The sequence below is a fragment of the Bubalus kerabau genome, chromosome 1 (assembly GCF_029407905.1).
Source record: "Bubalus kerabau isolate K-KA32 ecotype Philippines breed swamp buffalo chromosome 1, PCC_UOA_SB_1v2, whole genome shotgun sequence".
Taxonomy (NCBI): Eukaryota; Metazoa; Chordata; class Mammalia; order Artiodactyla; family Bovidae; genus Bubalus; species Bubalus kerabau.
Genome location: NC_073624.1, coordinates 109808125 through 109834784, shown reverse-complemented (window position 1 = coordinate 109834784; position 26660 = coordinate 109808125). Strand labels below are relative to the sequence as shown.

Genomic DNA, 26660 nt, shown 5'->3' with positions numbered 1-26660 from the left:
AATTGCTTAATTCTTATTCTTCATCTGCAAGATGAGGTTCTGATATCACCTGGTGTTGTAAGGATTAAATGAAGTCCCTGGAAACTCGATGTAATTGTATAATAATGAACGCTAAAGAGTTTGTTAGCTGTTGGTTTTATCCCATTTCTAACTGTACACAGCTCTATATTGCTTACACTCACTGGTAAGCATTTGAATTAAGAGGAATGGGTATTAAGCCCAAGAATAAGTTACACAGATCAAAGTCTCCAGAGAAACAGAACTGATTGTGTACATACTATAGTAAAGAGATATTGTAAGGCTTGACACATGCGATTATAGGGGTTGAAGTCCCACAATCTGTCCTCTGTAAGATGGAGACCCAGGAAGGTTGGTGGTGTGGTTGAATGACCTTGAGAGAGCCTGGTGTAAATTCTAGTCCGAGTCTGTAAGCCTGAGACCCAGGAGTGCTCAGGGAAGATCCCTGTCCCAGCCCAGGCAGAGAGGAAGAAATCTTCCCCTTCTCTTTTTGGTTCTAGTCAGACCTTCAATAGATTAAATAATGCCCACCCACAATGGGAAAGGCAATCTGCTTTACTTCATCTGCTGGATACATTGCTGATCTTCCTGAGACATCCTCACAGATGCACTCAGAAATAATGTTTAGGGACTTCCCTGGTGATCCTGTGGCTAAGACTCAACACTCCCATTGTAGCAGGCCTGGGGTCCATCCCTGGTCAGGGAACTAGATCCCACATATTACAGCTAAGACCTGACATAGCCAAAGAAATAAACATTAAAAAAAAAAAAAAGTTTAACTAGATTTCTGAGCTCCCTATGATTCAGTGAAATTGACACATGAAATTAACTATCACAAGTGTATTGGTTACAATGCACTTCTTGGTGAAGTTGATTTGGTATTGGAGGCTGTAGTTTATCCACTTTTGAGGCAAGTCTGAGATATTTATATATTGGGGTTGGCATGTACAAATACAGAAAGAGAGAAGAGAAATTTGTTGGTATAGAAAATAAAAAAGCACTGGGTATATGAGCAGGAGAGAGAGGGCAATTATTAATGGTTAAACTAAGAACAGGTATGTATTCCCAGTCTGCCACTGTGGAGTCATGGAAAGACACTGTGATTTGAAGCCTGGCAGTTTTGAACTTAAGTCTCATCTTGAAGCTTTGCAATTATATTACCATGGGCAAGCTGTTTAACTTTTCTCTCTGATGTTTTCACATCTCTAAAGTGAAACAAGTAATAATAGTTTCAGTTGCTGATTTTAAGTATGAAAAGAAATAATATGGAAAACACTATCATAAAGCCATCCAGCATAATTCTTTTTCACTTCCTATTAAGTAGTTTTTTTAACTAGGAAAGTATATTCACACCTATTATTATTGTATGACAGGCAGAGGAAAATATAGCCTTAATTATGTATTCAGAAGACATGTATAAAGTAAATTATGCATATATTAATATACAATATAGTCTGCGAATCTTATATCCAACAATAATTAACTAAGTAGATTTGAGTAACAATTCTGATTTGGTTCCTTATTTGTAAAATGGGGATTATACCCCTATAGGTTTATTAAGGGAATTACACAAGATAATAATTGTGAAGCATTTTGTTCAGGACCTGTTACAGAACAGAAATGGACTTATATGGGTAAATGTTTAATTAGCTTTCACAGTCCAAGTTTTAAATCAGAAGTATCTTTGTAATGAATGCTCCATTTACCTGAGTCTTCATCTGTTTTTCAGACATGTTACTATAGTGAGACTATATTTCTCTTTCTATAGACCCTAGGCAAAAACTTAATTTCAAAATAAAAAAGGTAAAATCTACAACTTATTCATTTTCCTAATATTAATTGATGGAGTTTTTAGTAATACATTAGAAAAATAAAAACAATTTTTTTGTGGATGCTTACTGCCCCATATTTGATAGGTTAGAATAAAAAATAATTACCTTTAGGAAATAGGATGTCATTATTATACTTCATTCAGTTGGCAAAGCTTATATAAAATCAAATTTAGAACAAATAAACAGATCTGTGTCAAAAGAAAGATATCAGAGAGGAGGCTTAACCTGTATTCACTGAAACTGGGTTGCTTGGCAGTTCTGTGACACTTGGAAGTGATATCCAGTGAAACGGGGTTCAGCTTTGGGGAGGCATGTAATAGAGTTATGTGTGCACATCTGTCTGTCTAGTTCCTGTCACATGGTTGTCTTTTTCTCCATCTCCATTCTTCTTCATGTAATAAAAATACAGAGCAGGGAAACGACATGCTCATTACCCTGTTTAGTGGGATTTAACCTTTTCAAGAGGTGACATCTTTTGATTTTGCTCAGAGTACATATAGTATATAGTAATCGTTTATAATAACCTAGCAATAGTTTAAAATAAATATCCAAATAATTTGTGCTTTTTGTAGCACACATATTATTATTCTAATAAATTGAAATCGTATCTTTTAAGTAAAAAGTTAACTTTTTATATTCCCTTTCTCTCTTGGTACTTTTCTATCCAAAATTCTCTTTGTAAAAATGTTATTTTTACCTATTATATTGAAACAGTTTAATTTAGAAAAGAAAGAAAAGGAGAGAAGGAAAGTTTGGTTTTTTTGAGGAAAAAAAATATGAGTAGGGAGAAATATTTTGCTCGGTCTTCAATAAAAAGTCTGTTATCCTAGGGTGACCTGAAAGCTGTAGACATGCCATGTGAGACCAGAATATTATATAACTTTGTCTCTGAAGTCTCCCATGGAATGCAGATTCAGTCACTTAGATCTCACTGAATCTTCTGAGAAGAAAATTATACCTGTTTTTGTTTCACTTGATAATTCCTATGAGTTTCCACTTTTTAGTTATTTCGGGATTGAGGGGATTAATTAAAATGTTTTTATATAAAAATGCTACTAATGCATTACTCTTTTGGGCAAAGAGTGATAACTCTTACCATTCTGATGTCTGGGCATTTAATTTAAGAGTTCCTATTTCATGCACCTGTTATGCTCTTGAATTATTTAAGTTTAATTGAATATTTTAATTGCACATTTCATACTTGGCAGTTGCCTCACCTGGTTATCACTCAAAACCAGACAACCCATGCTTTGTATTCATTCAAATATAATTAAAATAAGTTTTCCTTAAATTTTTCTATGAGAGCCATACTAGATATTAAATATTTTATAAATAGAAAAAAAGAAAACATAAATGAAACAATACATGTGCTTCTTTTATCAGTAGAGAACAGATAAGAAAGTTAGTGATAAGAAATCCCAAATAACATTAGCTTAAACTAGCTAAAATTGTATTTTCAGTTTAGAGAAGTCCAGAGGTATGCAGTCCTGTGTTGTAGGAAATTTTCATACAGGGCTCAGTTTCCTGGACTCCCTTCAGTTTCCTGTCTACTGTCCTCAGAACAGGGCCTCCACCTGTTCCAACAAGACGGAGGAAGGATAAGGCAGAACACGCTCCCTCTTCTTTAAGAACTTTTCCTAGAGGTGCTCAGCTTTTACTTCACTGGACAGAATTCAGTCACATGACCAAGGCTACTGTACCAACTGATTCTGATTCTTTGTGTATATTTAGTGGCTTGTGCATACTAGGTGCTTAATTTCTAAATTCTTGTATCATTCTAAACCTGGCATTACTGCAGTTAATTCAAGCTGTAGTAACTTACTTTATTTACAGCTTCTGTTTTTAAAAAGGACTTTTGAGTTTCATTCCATTTACTGCTGGGATAATCACTTGAGATTTTTGCCTGATGTCTATTTAATCAAGAAAGATTTGGGAGTGTTTGTGTGTTATGAGTTTAACAGGCTATTAATTATCACTTCTGTCTGTTAATAGAGATTAACAATTTATTTTTCCAAATATCTTATTTGAACATAGCCTAAAACTAGGCATTAATCTTGGAATAACAGAAGAAATGCAACTGTAATATCATTTCACAATTAAATTATATAAAATCTCATTCTTTGAGTCCTTAACTAACTTAGGAAATTTGATTAAGTAATTTGGATTAATGCAAAGTTTGACTATGATGCCAAGCCAATGCTAATAAACTGCAGTTGGGAAATTTCAAAGGCATGAATCCTTTAGGAAAATATTGAACATCCGAAACATATATGTCTATATCTTAGGAAAGAAATCTTAGTTACAAAGTACCTACATCTATTAAAGTATAATAAAATAAAATAAAATTCAGAAGAAAAGGCTCAATTCAAAACGAACATAATGTTTTTGTTGGTAATTTGACCTTCAGTTTAGTTCAGTCGCTCAGTCGTGTCCAACCCTTTGTGACCCCAGGAATTGCAGCCCGCCAGGCCTCCCTGTCCATCACCAGCTCCCGGAGTTCATCCAAACCCATGTCCATTGAGTTGGTGATGCCATCCAGCCATCTCATCCTCTGTTGTCCCCTTCTCCTCCTGCCCCCAATCCCTCCCAGCATCAGGGTCTTTTCCAATGAGTCAACTGTTCGCATGAAGTGGCCAAAGTACTGGAGTTTCAGCTTCAGCAGCATTCCTTCCAAAGAAATCCCAGGGTTGGTCTCCTTTAGGATGAACTGGTTGTATCTCCTTGCAGTCCAAGGGACTCTCAAGAGTCTTCTCCAACACCACAGTTCAAAAGCATCAATTCTTTGGCGCTCAGCTTTCTTCACAGTCCAACTCTCACATTCATACATGAGCACTGGAAAAACCATAGCCTTGACTAGATGGATGTTTGTTTGCAAAGTAATGTCTCTGCTTTTTAATATGGTATCTAGTTTGGTCATAACTTTCCTTCCAAGGAGTAAGCATCTTTTAATTTCATGGCTGCAATCACCATCTGCAGTGATTTTGCAGCCCCCCAAAATAAAGTCTGACACTGTTTCCACTGTTTCCGCATTTATTTGCCATGAAGTGATGAGACTAGATGCCATGATCTTAGGTTTCTGAATATTGAGCTTTAAGCCAACTTCTTCACTCTCCTCTTTCACTTTCATCAAGAGGCTTTTGAGTTCCTCTTCACTTTCTGCCATAAGCATGGTGTCATCTGCATATCTGAGGTTATTGATATTTTAGGGATTATAAATTATTTTGTCATCCATTGCTATAAACATTAAGCTATCTGCTATATGTATTTATTTTTTGGCTTCTTATCTTTTTTTTTAACTTTTTAGTTTGATTAACAATGTTGTGGTAGTTTCAGATGAAAAAAGAAGGGACTTGTAGCCATATACATACATGTGTCCATTCTCTGTCAAACTCGCCTCCCATCTAGGCTGCCACAGAACATTGAGCAGTGTTCGATGTAAGCTATTTTTTTTTTATTTTATTTTATTTTTAAACTTTACAATATTGTATTGGTTCTGCCATATATCGAAATCACAGATTAATAGCCTGGAGACAAGGATTGAGAAGATGCAGGAAAGGTTTAACAAGGACCTAGAAGAAATAAAAAAGAGTCAATATATAATGAATAATGCAATAAATGAAATCAAAAACACTCTGGAGGCAACAAATAGTAGAATAACAGAGGCAGAAGATAGGATTAGTGAATTAGAAGTTAGAATGGTAGAAATAAATGAATCAGAGAGGAAAAAAGAAAAACGAATTAAAAGAAATGAGGACAATCTCAGAGACCTCCAGGACAATATTAAACGCTACAACATTCGAAGCTATCTATTTTGATGACTAAGAATTCTTGCCCAGGGAGTAGCAAACAACTTATTACTGAAATATTTTTAATAATATGATCTTAATTTTAATTTGCCTTAGCTTTTCAGTTTCCAGAAAGTTTCCTACATAGATAGTCATTTAATTTCCATGAAACTTGCCATTACTGCTGCTGGTAGATGAAAATGCTGCCCTCTGTAACTCTGGTTTTTATAAGCATAGTGGGCTTGATCTGTCTGGAACTCCATTCCCTGCACGCTTGCTTTCTGTAGATATTTTATCTGGCCTGTCATCATGGAAAGGTATCCCTTTTGTGGGTTTCCAGAATACTTTACATTTCATTTACACTGTATTGTGAGTGTTTGTTCATATGGCTTCACCATGAAATAGCTCATTCAAAAAATATTGATCTATGCTTGGTAATCTTATTCTCAGTATTTAGTATGTTGTAGGAGTGCCATAAATTATGTTGTGATGAAACTGAAAAAAGAAAGCTACTGTTCTTTGTTGTTGTTTTTCCTTCACTAAGTTGTCTCCAACTATTTGCAAGCCCATGGACTGCAGCACACCAGGTTTCCATGTCCTTCGCTGTCTCCAGGAGTTTGCTTAAACTCATGTCCATTGAATCGGTGATGCCATTCAATCATCTCATCCTCTGTTGTCCTCTTCTGCCCTTAATCTTTCCAAGCGTCAGAGTCTTTTCCAGTGAGTTGGTTCTTTGCATCAGTGGCCAAAGTATTTGAGTTTCAGCTTCAGCACCAATCCTTCCAATGAATATTCCGGGTTGATTTCCTTTATGATTGACTGGCTTGATCTCCTTGCAGTTCAAGGGACTGTCAAGAGTCTTCACCAACACTACAGTTTGAAAGCATCAGTTTTTTTGTGCTCAGCCTTCTTTATGGTCCAACTCTCACATGTGTACATGACTACTGGAAAAAAAAAATAACTTTGACTAGATGGATCTTTGTCAGCTAAGTGGTGTCTCTGCTTTTTAATATGCTGTCTGGGTTTGTCATAGCTTTTTTTTCAAGGAGCAAGCATCTTTTAATTTTGTGGCTGCAGTCACTATCCACAGTGATTTTGGAGCCCAAGAAAATAAATTCTGTCACTGTTTCCACTAATTCCCCATCTATTTGCCATCAAGTAATGGAACCAGATGCCAAGAGCTTAGTTTTTTGAATGTTGAGTTTTAAGCCAGCTTTTTTACTCTCGTCTTTCACCCTCATCAAGAGGCTCTTTAGTTCCTCTTTACTTTCTGCCATTAGAGTGGAACTTCTGTGTATCTGAGGATGTTGGTATTTCTCCCGGCATTCTTGATTCTAGCTTGTGATTCATCCAGCCTGCATTTCACATTATGGACTCTGCATGTAAGTTAAATGAGCAGGGTGACAATACACAGCCTTGTCGTACTCATTTCCCAATTTTGAACCAGTCCATTATTCCATGTCCGGTTCTAATTGTTGCTTCTTGACTTGCATACAAGTTTGTCAGGATGCAGATAAGGTGATCTGGTATTCCCAACTCTTTAAGAATTTTCTGTTTTACTACTTTTTAGTATTTCCCTGGTCTTAACAGTTCACAGCACTATGTCAACCACATCCTGTTTCACCCACGGTCTGTGTTAAGTGTCCGCTTCACTCAATGCAATACATATTTTTGAAAAGTATACTTTTCTTCTGCTAATGTGCTTTATTAATACCAACTTTGAACAAGTCAGATTTCAACCATTTTAAAGACCTTTGTTTGAACCTGAGGCAAAATGTAGCTTTTCTTGAAGATTTCTTTGTGTTGACAGTTCTATATTGAGGGCAACTTTCTATTAATACCAAGAGGCACTGACATTTTGTTTGACTGTATTGACTGTGGTGGGGAATGGCATGCTTTAAAAAATGAGAAAATGTATTCTTCTGTATTTTTATGTGAAAAGTCAGTAGAAATGATGGTGAAGTTTTAATTTAAAAAATAATTTATTCCCTGTATTTTGCCTTTTTACAATCTATGTTCTTTATATAGTTCATGTATGTGATTATCAAATACATGAGGACCCTATGTTCTAAAGAAATGCGTTGCAGTTAGTACATATGAAATACTAAATGTAGTTTCTTAACCTAAGCGCTATTGGCATTTGGGGCCAGAGATGTCTTTGCTTTGAGGTGACTGTCTTCTCACATGTTTACATTTTTAATGGCATACCTGACCTCTGCCCACGAGCTGCTAATAGCATCCACCAGTTGTGACAGACGTACACGTTTCCAGAAGTTGCCCGGTGTCCCCTGGGTGACAGTCATTCCTGAGTGAGAAGCACTGTGCTAAAAAAAAAAAGTTTTCCCCTTCTGTCTCTGTCAATATGTAGAATCAGCTGGAGATCGTATGCCTATTTATACTCACTGTTTGTTTTTAACTATGTCCAATCCACTGTTACCATGGATTTGACTGGTTTTCATTTATCAAATGTCTAGAGTCTTGTGATTTTTTAAAAAAGGATATTTAGACAAAGATGGCGTTGTTGGGGGAGACTAGGGTAATGATGGGCAAAACTTTCACAAGAAAAAGAAAGTCTCCACCCTTAATGGTAATTCCTAGAACATGATCAAAATCAGGTTAACAAAATGCTGAAACATTTTAAGACAGGACATTTTGTTGTTTTTTTCCTTTAAGTAAAGTGGTCTTTAGTCTAGGTATTAGAGTGAATAGTACTTTGTATATCCAGTTGTGTTTTCTTCCTTCAACTATAACAAGTATTCTTTCTCTTTCTCCAATTTGTATCTTCACTGACTGCTTTATTCCAGTGACTGTCGTTCTGAAAGATAAGTCATTTGGGGGAAAATATGAGACGTAATATATTTCAACCTATTAAAATACACTATAATATATCCACTTACACATAAAGGTGTGTGCCACTACTTATTAGAGATCAGCAACATTTTTTCAATTTCTCACCCAAAAGACACTTTGCTGCTAAGTTACCCCAGTCCTGTCCAACTCTGTGCGACCCCATAGATGGTCCCACCAACTCCCCCATCCCTGGGATTCTCCAGGCAAGAATACTGGAATGGGTTGCCATTTCCTTCTCCAGTGCATGAAAGTGAAAGTGAAGTCGCTGAGTCATGTCCGACTCTTAGCTACCCCATGGACTGCAGCCTACCGGGCTCCTCCATCCATGGGATTTTCTAGGCAAGAGTGCTGGAGTGGGGTGCCTTTGCCTTCTCCAAAAGACATTTTAAGTTTACATTAATGTATAGCATAGGCCAGTTTCCTTAATTGCTAAGCAACTTCATATAATATAAGTAAAACTATTTTTTACTAGATTCTGGTTTGATGGTATATTAAAATGTATTGTTGTTTTTAATGTACTACATCGAAACTTAAGGACTTTATTGATATGATCAGCATGTAAACAAATTGTGTCATCTATTTTTAAACAGCTGTGGAAAAGCCTTTGCTATGAATGCTGTATTAAAATACAGATGCTCCTTTATAATCTGACAGCTGGGCTTGAATTGTGGGACACTTCTTGCTAGTGGTGTGTCCTTTAATATGTTGCTAAATTTTTCTTACCCCAAGTCCATCATCTGTAAAATGGAGCTAGTATAATATCCTGTCTCACAATATTATTGATGAGTAATAATTAAATTAATATATGTAAATGTAAAGTATTGTATATAACATCATAAGTGCCAAGTAAGTTTAGCTCTTTCTTTTACCATGACTTACATGATGTGAAGGATTTCTATCCCACTGTCCAGTCTTCAGTAAAATAAGGAACGGGTTCAGTAAATGTGGAAAACAGCAGGAACAGAGTATCATGGTTAACTGACCCAGAATTGACAAAATGGCAGTTTGAGTCCTTTTCAGTGTGTAAGTTCAAGTTCACATTATACAAAATCTGGAGAATTTTAGAGCAAATGAAATCATAATCCAGAACCCATGCATCTAGAATTGAATTATCTTCTTCTCTCTCTCCTTTTTTACTTTCAGAAAGAGCATGGGATTTATTGTCAGAGAAACTATGTTCTGGTCCTGCCTTTTCCTCTTATTAACCAGAAAACCTAAAGTTTAGTTGGTAGATTCTCTGTGGACCTCTTTTCCTGTGTAACATGGGGCTGATGATGATACCTTTTATTGCTGGCTAACTACTGCTTACTTTCAACTCTCTGCCAGTGGCACTTGGGCTCCATGAGTCTTCCCTTGTCCATTCCTGAACTAGAGTGGTGTTACTCCTCTGTCCTCCATCATAGTAATTTCCACACCATTTATTTTCTCATCTGTCTCCCTGACTAGATAGCACATCCACAGGCAAGTGCATTTGCCTTGTTCATATTTGCAGCAGGTGCACTAGGCTATAGTTGATGCTCAGCTAAATCCTTAGCCATAAAACACTGGTCACTAGACGTGTCTAACTTGGACTCACTCCATTGCTAATTTATTCAGATATACAGAGGGTGATGCTCTCTAATTCAAAGAGTTACTTTATATATAATCCTGGTGACTTGCTACTACATCACTGTGTGTGACTAGTTTTCTCCAAAGAATGAGGCAGGCTGGACAGGATTGTCTAGGAGTGGTTATCATGTAGTATTTTATGAGTTGGAAAATGACACGACTGTAATACATCAGCATCAGGGAGCCCATGAGGCTTAATACATCATTTTCAAGGTTTATGGGCTTTAGGCACATTTTCAAAGATACGCGCTCGTCACCTCATGTTCTTTCTGTCTAGCCTAACAGCATATTTGCCCTTTAGAAATGTAATTATATGCAGACTAATTAGTGGGCAATTGCGGTTATTTAGGTGACAGGAAAGATAAAAGGGCTCTGCTAGATCTATAAAAGTGAACCTTGAAGGGCCACAGTGAAGAGCCTTAGAAAATAAGAACTGGTAGGCTTTGGCGACTTCTTTAAACCTGGGCTTGTGAGAGTGAGTGAAAAGTCAAGAGTGATAGCCAGGTTCCTGATTTTAGGCAGTGGCATGAATGATGGTGCTGATTGCTGAGGGAAGATTTTTTTCTTCATCTCTCTCATTTATCTCTTTATATAATTTTAAGTGGGAGATATTGCTATTGGGTTTTGGATATATTGGTTTTGAAATTCCAGCAAGCACCTAGATTGACGTGGCTGAGTAAGGTGCTGGATTTTCGACAGATCTGGATGTCAGTAGAGAAATCACTATTTTAGAATTGAGAACAGTCAGCATATGAGCTGGATGTTTGCATGTCATCATGCAGAGACTGTGCTTATCAAGAAAAGGAGGAAAAGACAACAATCTGTGAATTATCAACCTCTTTTTAAAAAATATATGAATAAAGATGTGCTTTTCTTCATACTCTGAAGTTTCAGGGATATAGAACTAAGGAAGTCCAGCTTTCCAGAAGCTAAGGAAACACAGAGTTTCAGGAAGGAAAATGGGTTTAATAGTCACAAATGCTACAGTTGAGTAGGGCGTTCATATAGGCAAACTCTTTGGGGAGTTTAATTGTTAGTGGAAATTTGATAATGACATTTCAGCTGAATTCTAGGAAAGAGCCTAGATTGGATTTAGGGGTAAATGGGATTAGAGTCATTGGACATGCACACCACAGACCATTATGAAAGAAAAATCTGACTTTGGAGGGAAGCATGACAGTAAGAAGTAAAGAGCTGGATGCAGGAATGATAAGGTGGTAAGGTTTTATCTTCTCCCCTCTGCTAAGAGGCAAACAAACATTTTTGTAGTCTTGAAGGAAAGGAAATTGCATTAGTGAAAAAGATTGAAGATACTGGATAAGGAGGGGCTCATGGGAGAACTTGAATTCCTAAAGAAAGTGGGAAGACTTGGGTTAAGATAAATTTCTCCTTTGATGACATTAGCTTTTTATCAGAGAAGAAGTGCCTGTTTATCTGAACCTCAAAGTAAAGACACTTAAGATTGTAAATAAGTTTCTGAAATGAGATAATATATATGAGCTTAGTTAATTGGAAAACCTTTTGTCTAAATTATTTTTATAAAGGATATTATTTTTTGTGGAAAGTATGTAAGTGTTCTTTCTCTTTATCAATTTTACTTGCTTTTAAAGACAACTGAACGTTTTCACAGACTCTTGAATACTGCAGGAAGCTTTGTTTTCCCTTGTACCCGGCAGCAGCAAAGTGTACTTAACAGCAAAGCTTATCAATTTTGTAATCAAATTGTTGCTCTAAAATTTTAATAGATATGTACATTTCTGTGAATGTGTAACTCTTAATATGATTTGAAGTGGTTTCGTCTATTCACAAGGCTCTTTTAACAATAGAAATAATGAGGTTAATCTATGCTAATAAAACAAGTGAACCAACTTTAATTTCAAAATGATTTACTTCATTATTTTTTAATCATGCCCATTAAATAATAAGCTGAGTATTTAAACATACCCTACAAAATGATAAGTTTTTACCAGTAGGCTTCTCATTTTTCAAACCTCCATTTTACTGCCTTTTGAAGACCTCAGGAGCTGGCAAGTGGAATCTGCAGTTTGAGGCTGCAGTTTGATGACAGGTCCAAGAGAGGTGCCAAACGTCTCTAAGACACTTGCTGATTTTAAGAAAGCAAAGACAGGTCACAGAGCCCTTTACGAGAGCTTTCAGAACTTAGTTCCAGGTCCCTGACACTATTTTCACAGACATAATAGTAATTGATTCTCACTTTGGTCATGAGGGCAGGGTCTGGAAGTGCTGGGATAATCCATGTGGCTAGTCACTGCCGAAGCAGCCTCCTAGGGAGGCGCATGGACTCTGAGTGTCTGTAGACAAAAGCACGTCTCTCAACAGTTGGCTGAAGTTTGCTCACTGCTCTGAAATTCAAGCTTATTTGCCCAAAGCCAAATAATAAAGAAGTAACTAGGTTATGGCCTTCAGTCTGTGTTCTTTGATGGAATCTGGTTAGATTCTGACTCCATCCTGTTGACCCGGGTTACCTGTTGCTTTTTGGGCAATTGTGGGTCAGTATTTCCCAAACAGTAGGGCCAGTGGGAGAGGCATCTTAAGTTTAAATGTGTGTGTGTCTATATATATATATATATATATATATATATATATATATATATATATAGTTCAGTTTTAAATATATATATATATATATATATAGAGAGAGAGAGAGAGAGAAAGAGAGAGAGAGAGTTCAGTTGCTAAGTTGTATCCGGACTCTTAGCAACCCCACGGACTGCAGCACACCAGGTCTCCCTGTCCCTTACTATCTCCTGCAGTTTGCCTAAGTTCATGTCCATTGAGTTGATGATGATATCCAACCATCTTATCCTCTGCCACCCTCTTCTCCTTCTGCCTTCAGTCTTTCCTAGCAGCAGGGTCTTTTGCAGTGAGTTGGCTCTATGCATCAGGTGGCCAAAGTATTGGAGCTTCAGCTTAGGGCTTTAGACAAGTTTGTTTTCTAAAATAATGGAAAACTGTGCATGTTCCGAGGAGAAATGCAAGTGGTTGGTAATTCTAGTGGGAGAGAAAAGACTGCTGGGAAGGGGAAAGTTCAGTGAGGGGTAAAGGGCTTTTAAAAAATACTTCTTAATACTTTCTAATGCAACGTAAATGCAACTGATACCTCTCCAAACATTTTCTTTCCTGAGGAATCATTTCCTTCTATTCAGAATTTATTTTTATAGTACCAGGTCATTTTTATGACTCCATTAACCATTTTTATTTTTGAAATAAAAAATGAAAATTTGTGGGTTTATGTATACTAATACTGTCTTGTCTCCAAATTTCTGTTTTCCTCATGCAGAGGGTTACTTCTACAAGAGAACAGCAGGTTTGCAGAAGCACTACATTATTATAAATTGGCGATTGGGAGCAGGCCTACACTGGCTTGTAAGTGATATTCAAATCCTTTTAAAATCTCTCTTTCTTTCCCCATGAAAATGGTGACCTAAAGCCTCATGGGTTAAAAAACATGATACTTCTATTTGTGAATACTTTCCAGTCAAATTAAGAGCCTTTAACAATTACATCTCTCAATTTTAATGTTTTGGTGTCTGATTATCATTTTGATACATTAAGAAACATGCAGCTTTTATTCATCTAGTTTCTAAGCTCAAAATATTCTGATACTTTGAAGGCAGAAACTATATATATATAAAGTAGTGTGTGTATGTGTGTGTGTGTATGTGTATATGTGTGTGTATATATATATATGTGATACCTGTACTTTGTACTACGTTATTGTTAATTTGTATGTTTGTTCCCTGGAGGTTCATTTCTTGGTTTTCTTTTAATGCATAAAAATGAAGTTGAAGTAAAAATAGCTTTATTGTTTCTGCAGTGTACATCATCTTCTCTCATTTATATCTCCACTTTTTTACCCTTCAGCTGCATATTTAAACACAGGTATTATTCTAATGAACCAAGGAAAGACAGAAGAAGCGCGACGCACATTCCTGAAGTGTTCTGAGATCCCTGATGAAAACCTAAAGGACCCTCATGCCCACAAGAGCTCGGTCACCAGCTGTCTGTACAACCTGGGGAAACTCTATCATGAGCAGGGACACTATGAGGTCAGGCCAGAACCTCTCTGCCCTGTTACTCCACCTTGTTCTGATCTGGTCTCAATGACTTCTACCTGTGATCTCATTGTAGGAACACTGATAATTTAAGAACTGATATTTTAACACAGTGATAATTTAAGAACTGATATTTTAATAAAAGAGTTTTATGGGGAAATTCTTCTGGGAAAAATCTTTGTTTAAACAAAATGGATTTTTTTCACTATGATTTTCTCAGAGTAATATGACTCCTTATGAAAGGGAAATAACATGCATTACTGCCCAAGTTGTTCGCCCACCATATCTTTGATTTTATGATTTAAAACATGTTATTATTGTTATCTGTATTCATTGTTTGATGTTAAAAAATACATTTCTTTATACTCTGCATGTTAAATGATTTGGTATAAATCCTACTTGTTTCTTTTTATTCTTTTAAACACAATAATGCAATGAAAACTAATTTTATTGTTTTCTAAATTGGGAAGAGGGGGAAAGTGATGGATACAGGATCTTGTACAGGAAGTTAGGAGAATTACTTAGTCCTGTGTACCCTATCTCTCACATGAAGCCTGCCTCAGTGGGTTTTGTCTTTCCCATTCGATACCACAACCCACTTTCTCAAACCACTCCCCCAGAGACTCTTACATAATATTTTAAGACTGCAATCTGAGCATAAGGATGCAATTTTAAAAATAATTGCATTTCATGATCTTAGTATGTCTCAGTTGCTAGAAGCTTGATTAGTTGATATTTTATTTAGATTATACTTAATTGCTTGACTTGAAATAATGACGAATTTTAGAGGACTGTGGGTGACTCCAAAATATAAATTTTTCTAGTTGTTTTTATTGCATAATATATCTGAACTGAGAAATTTAAAGAGTATTGGTAACATTTGACTCCTTGTTAAACTGATTTTTTATATAACCTTCACTGGATGGGTTGAATGGTTTTATTCATGAAATTGAGGTAATTTGATATCAAAGACTAGCTCAGTTGAATTTTGCTCTAATGAACCATTTAGAAAGAACAATGGAATATTTTAATTTTGGAAAGATATTGTTATTTTGTTTCAGTGAATAGCCTTGTGCTTTATTTCTTTTTCTGTTTCTTAAATTAGGATGCCCTTAGTGTATACAAGGAAGCAATTCAGAAAATGCCTAGGCAATTTGCCCCACAGAGCTTGTACAACATGATGGGTAAGTAAAATAATAATATTTTAATTGATATTTCAGGGATCTATGGAAAAATTAAAACCTGTACTTGTTTTAAATGGATCTCTATTAAATCATGTTTTAATCCTCACTAAAAAAAACCATATTCACAATTGGATGTCACATTTAAATTTTCACAAAGCACACCTATTCTAAGAACAAATAAATATTGTTAATATAATGATTCTCAACAAATTGGCTGGATCCCAGAGTTGTTGAAAAGGGGCTCATAAACCAAAGTGGGTATCAAATATTAGCTAGACTCTTGAGATTGCAAATGATGAATAAAGTACATGTAGTTTTTGATGAGTTTATCAAATTACTGATAATTTTTGATCATGTTATTTTCTTAATCAGAATATTCTCAAAAGTAAACATGCTGTGATATAGAAATTCCTGATTTTGATGCTTACAATAGATGAGAATGAGTCAACTTGTGTTGTTTGTATTGATAAAGATTTAGATTGCAAGAGGTTTTTTTTTTTTTCCCCTAGAGTATTACTTTAGAGTAAAAGCAATACTGTGAAGAGTATAAATGTTCTAGTACAATTGTTGCTTTTTCTACATTGAGTAATTAGCTCAATTTTCTAGAAAGTATGCAAGTGAGAACATAGATTTTTCTAGGTGCAGGGGGTCAAGAACTAGAGTTACTAATAAATCTGCCTATAACCTGTGATTGGTCCATGACAGTCTCATAGTAAATTGTGGCCACAACTATTGGATCATGGACACACCTAAAAACTGTCTATTCAGTATGTGACTCTTGAAAAGAATCCCTGAAGTTTAAGATGTCCTGTTGATTAACGTTGCTGTTTCTAGATAGGGGAGAGAAGTGAGAGGGCTGTTTTTGTCTTCGAATCAATATTTCTTTTCCTCCAAAGTACAAATTAAACCTCAAATTTTCCTTTCATTAAACCTGGCTAAGTTTTTAAAAAATATTTCTAGGCCTTCCTCATGTATATGAACTATATGTGACTACATCATTTCTAGGATTATTTTATACTTCCTAATATATACTTAGGATATTTTATACTTTTATACTGTGATTTGAGAAATCTGATCATAGCCATATGGCTTTTGAGTATACATAAAAAATCCCATGCCTTCCCTAACTAGAAAATATATGCCTGGCAAGGACACTCACTTCTACTTTTTTTTTTAAACAAAAGAAAATTTAGAAATGTTTTAGAGCTCGAACAAGGCACACATCATCAAAAAGAAAAGAAAAAAAAAATGATTTGGAAGAGGTTAATATATTCATATGTCTCTTGAATCCTGCCCCTAGTTAGCCTGGACAGCAGCAGGGTGATTTAATGCTCCTGTTAAAGAGGACACTGAAGTATTTTTAGTTGCTGTTATTTTTCTTGTGGATATTATCACTAAAAGGTAAAATCTAGCTTCCTTCCATGTACTCTTGTCCTTACCATCTTATGAGGTAAATTCAAGCCTTTTACTCTTTGACATTTTACTATCGTTCTGACCACCCAGGTGAAATGTCCATGTCCATAAAGTGTGTACCAAGCATATGTAGATGTATCAGTTGAATGAGCTTTTCTGTGTTAGTGCTGGATGGTTATTCATTTCACAGTGAATATTGAAAGAACTGTGTTCTCTAAGGCATATTGGTTTTAGTTTATAATTTCGTTTTTAACACTAATGCTTAGGAAGGACTATTTCCCAATTTTCCTCGATTATCAATGAAGATCTTTTTCTTTAAATTAGGAAAGGATTCAGCTCCTTGACAATAGACTACAGATGGCATCTTCATTGTTAATAGGAAGTGTGGTATTCACTATAGTTAACAGTTTCAAAAATTCATTCAATTATTTTATGTAAATACATTTGCTTGAAAATACAGCTGTTACCTTGGGATCTGTGTCTCATATGGTTACACAGATGCTGAGCACTCATAGGCAGCAAAAGATAAGTGTGTCCCTGGGGTGATTGCTTAGTCCTTTGTCTTATTTTCCATCATAGAAGGAGGGAGCCGCTTTGCCCAGACTCTGCAAAGCCCTCTAACAATTTGCAAGGGGAGAATCTCAATATAATTTAAAATTCCAGATTTCTTCCATAATTATAGTGGCTGCCTTCTGTTTAATTTTATGTGAAGGTCTGTCAGCTGACTAGGTTTTGCAGTTTCAGTTGTTCACGAAACTATAATTTTCTCTGAGAGTAGGTTCACCTCCTAATCAAATGGGTGATATCCTCTGAGTGTTGGCTTTAACTCCTAATACATTTTGATTAGCCTCCATTTGACAAGGAAAAAAGTGGCCCAGGAGATAAACTGCCCTGTCGGTTCATCGGTTTCATTAGTCTGTCAGCATGTGCTGATTATCCTATCAAGTTTATCAACAGCCTTGAATATGTTTCCTAATTCTCATATTTGCATATTATTGGTGCCCTTTAGGGATCAGTGATGGATTTTAATGTCTGGCTAGATTTAGCCTGCAAGTACTCATTTTTCTCATGGCTCATTCATTTACCCCCTGAAGATCATTAGCGCCAAGCACTTGTATGTGTAAATGCAAGTATTTTTTTTCTTTTATTTTGAGAGGTTAGGAGAAATAAAGGAATATGTGTGAAAAAATACAGTTATATTTTAATTCTATTATTTGTTTAATAACGCAATTCATTGCAGCTGCTTAAAGAAAACACACACTCTGGTCCTTTGTATTTCCCCTTCCCTTGAACATTTTATGAAAAACATCACTCCCTGCTGCATGCTAGTAGTTGACTTACCCTAAACATCAAATGAGCCTATTTTTTGAATTTGTGTATTAATAGAAAATAACAAGATTGATTAGCTTGCTATCCCAACTTAAAATGTTCCATGTTTTATCATAAGACTTTTAATTTTTATTGTGGTAGTTTATAAGTAAAATTAAAAATCTACTTGCATAGACATTTTCATTATTCTCTTTAATTTCATAGCGTCAAGATGATTAAGTCACAATAATTGAGGATTGTGTCCTATCTAAAATTAAGTAAATTTATAAGCATGTACAAATCATGTTTTAAAAGATACTGTATATCATTTTTATAAACAAAAATTAAACTTTTACTTAGGCAGCAGTTATAATTAGTAAGTATGAAAATACATGAATTATAAAGAGGCCAAATCATAAAAAATTGCTCCTAGCCAGTTGTGCGACTTCATTTCTGTATTTCTTCTTCAGAGGGTAAGGGTTGGATTCAGAGACCCCAGGTTCAACTTACGGCTTTAGCACTTTGTAGCTGAGTGAAGTTGGACATTACTTAACTGAAGCCTCAGTTTCCCCATCCATAAGGTGCCTGTAATGGTCGTGTCTGTTTGAGGACTGATTGAGATTAGGAAGGTAAAGAATATTGGACCAAATGCCCAACTTAGTCAGTGGTTCGTAATATTATCTTCCTTTGTAATCATTATCATTTCTGTGGGCTTTAAACTCCAGAAGTCACTAATTGTATTCTCTGGCAGTTCTTTCTGTGTTAACAATGTAAATCTGATTTCTATATAGATACAATTTTGAGATAGTGATGGCCTGGAGTCACCAACGTGGGTTCTATTTAGTTCTGTCCTGTCTATAAGTGCTGTATTTTCTCTGGAAGTCCATTTTTCCTTATCTTTCAACAACCTCAGTCAAAATCCTTCTTTTATCGTTAAATGTATCAGCCAAAACTGAAACAGCCTACTTAGTGTCCAATTAGTTTAATTCCATTAATACAGTATTCCCTCTAAATTGAAATCATCATATTTAGAGTTTTTTCTCCTTTTCCTGTCATTACATATTTTCCCCCTAGACTTAGTCAAAATTATTCTTTATTCTGAAATTAGTTTCTATTCTGACACCCATTGTAGGCCTTTATTGATTCTCAATTTCTCCTCTTCTCAAATTGTAAATGATTTTTAGAATCATAGAATGTTAGAGATAGAAGATTGATATTTTTAAAATCCTCTTAACATAATCTTTTATTTTATATGCTGGAAATTCACACCCAAAGAGTTAGGTTGATCTGTTTGGGATTGCCCTGTTTGTGTTAGAAACAGAAGTGTAGTTTCCTGAATTAAATTTAAATGCTTTTCCTATTTAGCAGTCTTGCCAAAACTGGCATTCTTTACTATGTCAATATAACTTATCTTTTCCCATTTAAAAACTATCATATGGAGATGGTAAAGGCAGGGAAGCCTGACATGCTTTAGTCCACAGGGTTGCAAAGAGTTGGACATGACTGAGTGACTGAACAATAACAATATCTATATTTATATATATATATATATGTGGATATAGATATTGTTCCCTGTCAAATATATATTAAAAACCTTTTCATATTAAAAAGAATGAAACACCTACAAAATTGTTTTATCACATATGTATAAAATATGCAATGTATTAAAATTTTTTATATGTAGGATAACTTTTAACTACCTTCATTTTTGTCTCTTCTTTCTCTTTATTTCCCTTATTGTATATACTTAAGCATTGTTTTTTAATAATCCTAAGAGATTGTAGGAAACTAAATTAGGCTGTAAGTTTTAATTTTATCACTATGAATCTTTCCAATCCCAAAGATCATTTTTAAGCCTACTTACTGTTTAAAATTACTTGGCTTTCTTAATGCAAAGTGGTTGTCAGGTTTAATTATGTAAGCAATTTCAGCCATTTCATCTTGGTAATATATCTTGAGAACAAAGTGTGTGATGTATTCATGGAGTGAGAGTCTAGAGTTAATGCCTTGTTGTTGCAGTCTGCAATCACTATGTTTAGAAAAATCTGTATGCAAAAAGAAAAAAAAAAAAATCTTAAAGATATAAGTCCTGAGTCAGGGAGAGGATATATAGGTGGTGGTGGGATGAAATTGAAATGGTCCATATGGTTTCTGCTCTCATATAACTTTCTAAATGATTTTACAATTAGTCTAAAACTCTAGTATCTTGCCTTAATAAGTAAATGGCTATAAATCAAATGACTAATTGTATTACTGTAGCCTCAATAATATTTTGTTTATGACTATGTAGGCTATGCTATGTTGACTTGCCAAACAAACCAAAACAAACCAATGAAAATCTCAAGCTTTCTTTTTTTCTAATGTGATACTATTATCCCAATTTGCATATATATTTTTGTTATTTTTATAAAAAATGAATGTCTGTGTTGGATAACATGTTTTTACTGTAGGGAGTGATTGCATTCTTCCAAGGGAAATGCATGATAATAATCATTGCTATTTATTAACTTAATTTGCCTTTATTTTGATCTCCTAGGAAAATACTGTTTTGATTCTCTTATTTCTAATAATTCCTAGAATTCTTTTTGTACACATCCCTGCTACTTATAAAGTCGTAGCTCAGTACTGGAAAATATATTTTCCTCCATCAGACTGCAACTTACAAGTCTTTTACTTACATAGGTTTAAGATTGACAAGATGCTTTCTTCTCACATTGTTTCATAAAAAGAAGAAATTTTGTGACCTAATTTTCAGTTTTGTGAAATTTCCCCATTTGGAGCTAGTTAGTGAGAATGGTGAAAGAACCAAATAAATAGATGACACAGTGAATTTATTGCGGGATTTTTTTAGAGTAAAAAGCTTACACAAATTTTTAAATGCGTATTTTTGAGAAGTAAACTTGTGGGATGAGAAAGTTGTGTCATAAATGGCTATGAGGGAACTTTAGGTTCCTTACTCTTGTTTAGGTGAGGAGAACTGACAAAGATGTCAAATGCACCTCCTGAAAACAAAACACCAAAATTCTCACTTGTAAATGTATCCTAACTCACTTGAAGGATGTAAACTCTGTGCTGAGTTCAGTTAGTAGGTTGGCTGTCGAAGAAGTCTGTTTTTCTCCCAGCCTCTGTACGGCTGGCTTTTCGGCTGATTAATTTCTTTTTGTAGGATATTCCAGTATGTGTATCTATGTGTGTGTGTGTGTTTACCTCACTTTTTTCAGAGTATATTTAGAAATATTCAGAGTACATTTCTTACAGGATGGTTCACATGCTTAATCTGTCTTCTATGACTGGTGGTTTTTAAGTGGAATGCTCAAGTCATTTAGCATGCTGACTGTGAAAAGATGGTTTTTTACTGTGTGAGATTTGAACTTCACATCTTTCAAGTGTGGAAGCATTAACACTCCAGTAGTGTTAAGCTTTTTATACCACCTGCTTCCCCTATTTCAAGTTCTGGTGATTTTCTTATGATTCCTTCCATTGGCACTCTTAAAAATCTATGAGTCAGCCTTTCAAATATGATATGACTATATAACTGGATTAGCTATTGATTTGTTTACCTCCAGAAAGAATATTAACTTGGAATTTTTAAGCTAAATCTATTCATTGAACTTTTATTTCTGCATCGTCAGAAGAGACAAGACCAGGAAAAAGGACAAGACCAATACCAGGATATTTTAGAAATTCACTTTGTAAGCTGTGGAGCCAACAATATAAGGAAATCATGAGTTTTTGGCTGTGTATCAAAAAGAATAAATATATAAAATGTATGTACACAGTTTGCTCCTAAAAGTTCATTTCTTAGTATAAAACTGTAGTATTTTTTTTCCTCTTTTTACCATTCACGCTTGATTTAAATTCTACATTACATACTATAGTTACAGACATTAATTTGCTAGGCATTAGTCTATACACTACAAAGGCCAGCCTCCAGTTCAGCTGCATTAAATAGGTAATATATTTTGTTTAAAGTTTCAATTAAACCCAGGACCAAAGATATATGGTCCCTATAGGGAGTTTAAACATTTTCATGCTAGGGTTGCTGAAGGATCATGCTTAGGTCTAGGTGTCGCTTGCTTTCCTGGAAATATGAGACAGTTGATTATATTTCACTGCTATTAAAACCACACAAGCCCACCTGTTACATTAATTCATACTTTTGCCAGTTTAGTGGTAAAGGAAAAGACTGAAGCTTAAAAAATTTATTTTTAAATTGAGTTATAAAGAAATTAATATACTCATTAATACCTAATTATACCCTTATTATCTGATTCCCAAATAGTTTCAATATATTCTTCTTTAAAAATATGTTTTCTGAGGCCTCAGTAGAAGTAAATGAGAAAAAACATGTATAATTTGCTCTTTCATTGGATACTTTCCATGGAATGAGTCTTCTACTCGGTTAAGAAATATCAGTGGGCTTGTTCTTAGAAAATTAATGTATTGTTATCCTATACTTCGAAAATTAACTAAATTTCAAATCCTGGCATTCTTAAAAGATGCCAGTTTTGATGACATTGAGATGAAATAGACATAATCATGAAGAAGGAAAAAACCATGTATGAAAAATACAGTCTTAAAAATCAGTGTTGAGAAAATGATCATTTGTTGCACATATTTCTAATAGACCAGTAATACAAGTGAAGTTAAAAATTAAATACATTACGAACTGTATGTCCTTTGCTGTGTATATATTTATATCTGTTTTTTCTAATAGGTAGGGAGAGATTGTTTTCTACAAGAAAATCTCGTTTAACTCCCCCATGAGCTGTTATATAAGTTGTGATTTTATTTATAATGATAAAAGTTATTGTCATATTCAGATTGAACAAAGCATTAAAACGGAACATGAAGAGTTTTGTTCCAAATTGCAAGTCTTTTTTTTCCCTCCAAATATGTAATTATGAGCATGAGTTTCTATGAGCTGTTAGTAGAACCTTATTTTAAGTATTCATTGAAAATAGGATGAATTTTTAAATTTCTCATCTCTCTTAGTGATTAACATTCATAAAAAAATTTATAGTATAAATCCATACATATGAAGTGCATTCCTAAGATGTGTATAAAATAAAAAATGCTTTTGTTATACTTTTATGATGGTTTCCTGCATTGTTTATATCTTATTTTTCTGAATACTATTATTTTCATTAATTAATCCCAAACTAGTAGTACATTTATTCATTCTTTTTTCTTCTCTCTGGAGTAAACTTTGGGTTTTTCTTAACACAATTTATAACTTCCTTGCATATATTTCTAGTAGCCTCTAAATATTTCAGTTCTATTAAGCCATTTTATTTTATTGTAATTATCTTCTTCAGTCAGTTCAGTTGCTAAGTCGTGTCCGATTCTTTGCGACCCCAAGAACTGCAGCACGCCAGGCCTCCCTGTCCATCAACAACTCCCGGAGTTTACCCAAACCCATGTCCATCGAGTCGGTGATGCCATCCAGCCATCTCATCCTCTGTCATCCCCTTCTCCTCCTGCCCTCAATCTTTACCAGCATCAAGGTCTTTTCCAGTGAGTCAACTCTTCGCATCAGGTAGCCAAAGTACTGGAGTTTCAGCTTTAACATCATTCCTTCCAAAGAACACCCAGGACTGATCTCCTTTAGGATGGACTGGTTGAACCTCCTTGCAGTCCAAGGAACTCTCAAGAGTCTTCTCCAACACCACAGTTCAAAAGCATCAATTCTTTGGCACTCAGCTTTCTTTATAGTCCAGCTTTCACATCCATACATGACCACTGGAAAAACCATAGCCTTGACTAGATGGACCTTTGTTGGCAAAGTAATGTCTCTGCTTTTTAATATGCTGTCTAGGCTGGTCATAACTTTCCTTCCAAGGATTAAGCGTTTTTTAATTTCTGTATGTGATTTTGGAACCTAGAAAAATAAAGTCTGACACTGTTTCTCCACTGTTTCCCCATCTATTTCCCATGAAGTGATGGGACCAGATGCCATGATCTTCGTTTTCTGAATGTGGAGCTTTAAGCCAACTTTTTCACTCTCCTCTTTCACTTTCTTTTTTTTTTCCTCTTTCACTTTCATCAAGAGGCTCTTTAGTTCTTCTTCACTTTCTGCCCTAAGAATGGTGTCATCTGCATATCTGAGGTTATTGATATTTCTCCTGGCAGTCTTGATTCCAGCTTGTGCTTCCTCCAGCCCAGCTTTTACTCTGCATATAAGTTAAATAAGCAGGGTGACAATATACAGCCTTGATGTACTTCTTTTCCTATTTGGAACCAGTCTGTTGTTCCATGTCCAGTTCTAACTGTTGCTTCCTGACCTGCATACAGGTTTCTCAAGAGGCAGGTCAGGTGGTCTGGTATTCCCATCTCTTTCAGAATTTTCCACAGTTAATTGTGATCCACACAGTCAAAGGCTTTGGCATAGTCAATAAAGCAGAAATAGATGCTTTTCTGGAACTCTCTTGCTTTTTCCGTGATCTAGCAGATGTTGGCAATTTGATCTCTGGTTCATCTGCCTTTTCTAAAACCAGTTTGAACATCTGGAAGTTCATGGTTCACGTATTGCTGAAGCCTGGCTTGGAGAATTTTGAGCATTACTTTACTAGCATGTGAGATGAGTGCAATTGTGCAGTAGTTTGAGCATTCTTTGGCATTGCCTTTCTCTGGGACTGGAATGAAAACTGACCTTTTTCAGTCCTGTGGCCACTGCTGAGTTTTCCAAAGTTGCTGGCATATTGAGTGCAGCACTTTCACAGCATCATCTTTCAGCATTTGAAATAGCTTAACTGGAATTCCATCACCTCCACTAGCTTTGGTCATAGTGATTCTTCCTAGGGCCCACTTGACTTCACATTCAAGGATGTCTGGCTCTATGTGAGTGATCACACCATCATGATTATCTGGGTCGTGAAGATCTTTTTTGTACAGTTCGGTGTATTCTTGCCACCTCTTCTTAATATCTTCTGCTTCTGTTAGGTCCATACCATTTCTGTCTTTTATCGAGCCCATCTTTGCATGAAAGTTCCCTTGGTATCTCTAATTTTCTTGAAGACATCTCTAGTCTTTCCCATTCTGTTGTTTACCTCTATTTCTTTGCATTGATCCCTGAGGAAGGCTTTCTTATCTCTCCTTGCCATTCTTTGGAAGTCTGCATTCAAATGGATATATCTTTCCTTTTCTCCTTTGCTTTTCAGTTCCTGTCTTCTCACAGCTATTAGTAAGGCCGCCTCAGACAGCTATTTCGCTTTTTTGCATTTCTTTTTCTTTGGGATGATCTTGATTCCTGTCTCCTGTACAATGTCAGGAACCTCCATCCATAGTTCATCAGGCACTCTGTCTATCAGAACTAGTCCCTTAAATTGTGGATAGTATTATATTTGGAGGGAGAGGGTCACACACACATACACACACACACACACAGTCTCATTTTCTCTTTTTTGGGAAATTCTGAGCATTTTATGGGATTGTCTCCCACATTTGTTGATTGATTATTTTTAGTGATTTATTTCCTTGAAAGCATAAAGGAAATTGATAAACCTAGAGAATTTCAGGATACCCAGTTGCAAAAAGAGCTATATTGACATAGGCTTCTGGCTCTTTTTCAAGTTAAATTTTGATGGCATATCAAATGTTTTTTCAGTATTTAACACTAGGTGTTAGGAACCTTTTAAACTTTCACTGAAGTTTAACCTCTTTCCTCAAGATTAGCGTTTCAATTTAATGAAACACATATTCAGTTTTTTCCCCTACATTTCCTCTCTTTGCTTTAAAACCAGCCTTTATAGCTTCAAGGATTTCTCTTAAATTTGATGCTATAAGGACTTGCCCCTAGAAACAGATAAAAATTTATTATGTTTTATAGATAATAAATGTAAAATTAAATATCGTTGAGGGAAGGGAGTTTTCATAAAAGTTTGTCTAGGAGAATTGATTAAATGTTTGGAAAGAATGAAATTAGCTATCTGCCTCACACCACATGGCAGAATGTATTTCATGTGGAATAGGCAGCTAATTTTAATAGTGAAACTATATAATTAAAGGTGAATATATATCCCTATGGTGGAGAATAGTTTTTTGTGTATAATAGATAGTGGTAGATTTACACAGGAAAAGTCAACCTGATTTGCATGTGTAAAAGTTAAAGTAGTCTGATGAAAAGCTATTAACTGTCTTTTGCCTATCATAGAGAAAGATAAATGTCTTAATTAAAAGCTGCCTTAAAATCATTAAACAATGACTCACATTTAAAAAATATTGATGGTTAAATTTTTGTGGAAAAAAATTGTTAAAACATGCATTTTGGGGGCACTCCCTGTCTGTCCAGTGGTTAGGACTCTCTGCTTCCACTGTCAGGGGTCTGGGTTCAATCCCTGCTCCAGGAACTAAGATTCCACAAGCCCCATAGTATAGCGAAAAAAAAAAAAGAAACCAGAAAACAAAACCAACAATATATGCATTTTCGTTAGTTCAAGGATTTCACTGCTGTATATGTGTTCTAAGATAATAAGTATATTAAAAAAAAGAAAAGGATAATTGCTAAAGCAGGTTTAGTACCTACAAGAATATGGGAGGGGAATTTGAATACACAAACAATTAATATTGAATGAGAACATATAATTT

At 35.2% G+C, this 26660-nt stretch overlaps 1 protein-coding gene across 15 annotated transcripts in view; it reads left to right on the top strand.

Moving 5' to 3' along the window:
- The window catches only part of TMTC2 (transmembrane O-mannosyltransferase targeting cadherins 2), a 420522-nt gene that overhangs the window by 261083 nt on the left and 132779 nt on the right, over positions 1–26660 (top strand). For 14 of the 15 annotated variants that reach the window (XM_055586702.1, XM_055586726.1, XM_055586696.1 and 11 more), the window contains exons 5-7: positions 13395–13480; positions 13979–14163; positions 15275–15353. In XM_055586702.1, the coding sequence (XP_055442677.1) occupies positions 13395–13480; positions 13979–14163; positions 15275–15353 (350 nt within the window). Of the gene's footprint in view, positions 1–13394; positions 13481–13978; positions 14164–15274; positions 15354–21706; positions 23129–26660 lie in introns of those variants that run through there. The other variant, XM_055586783.1, reaches the window with a different exon arrangement.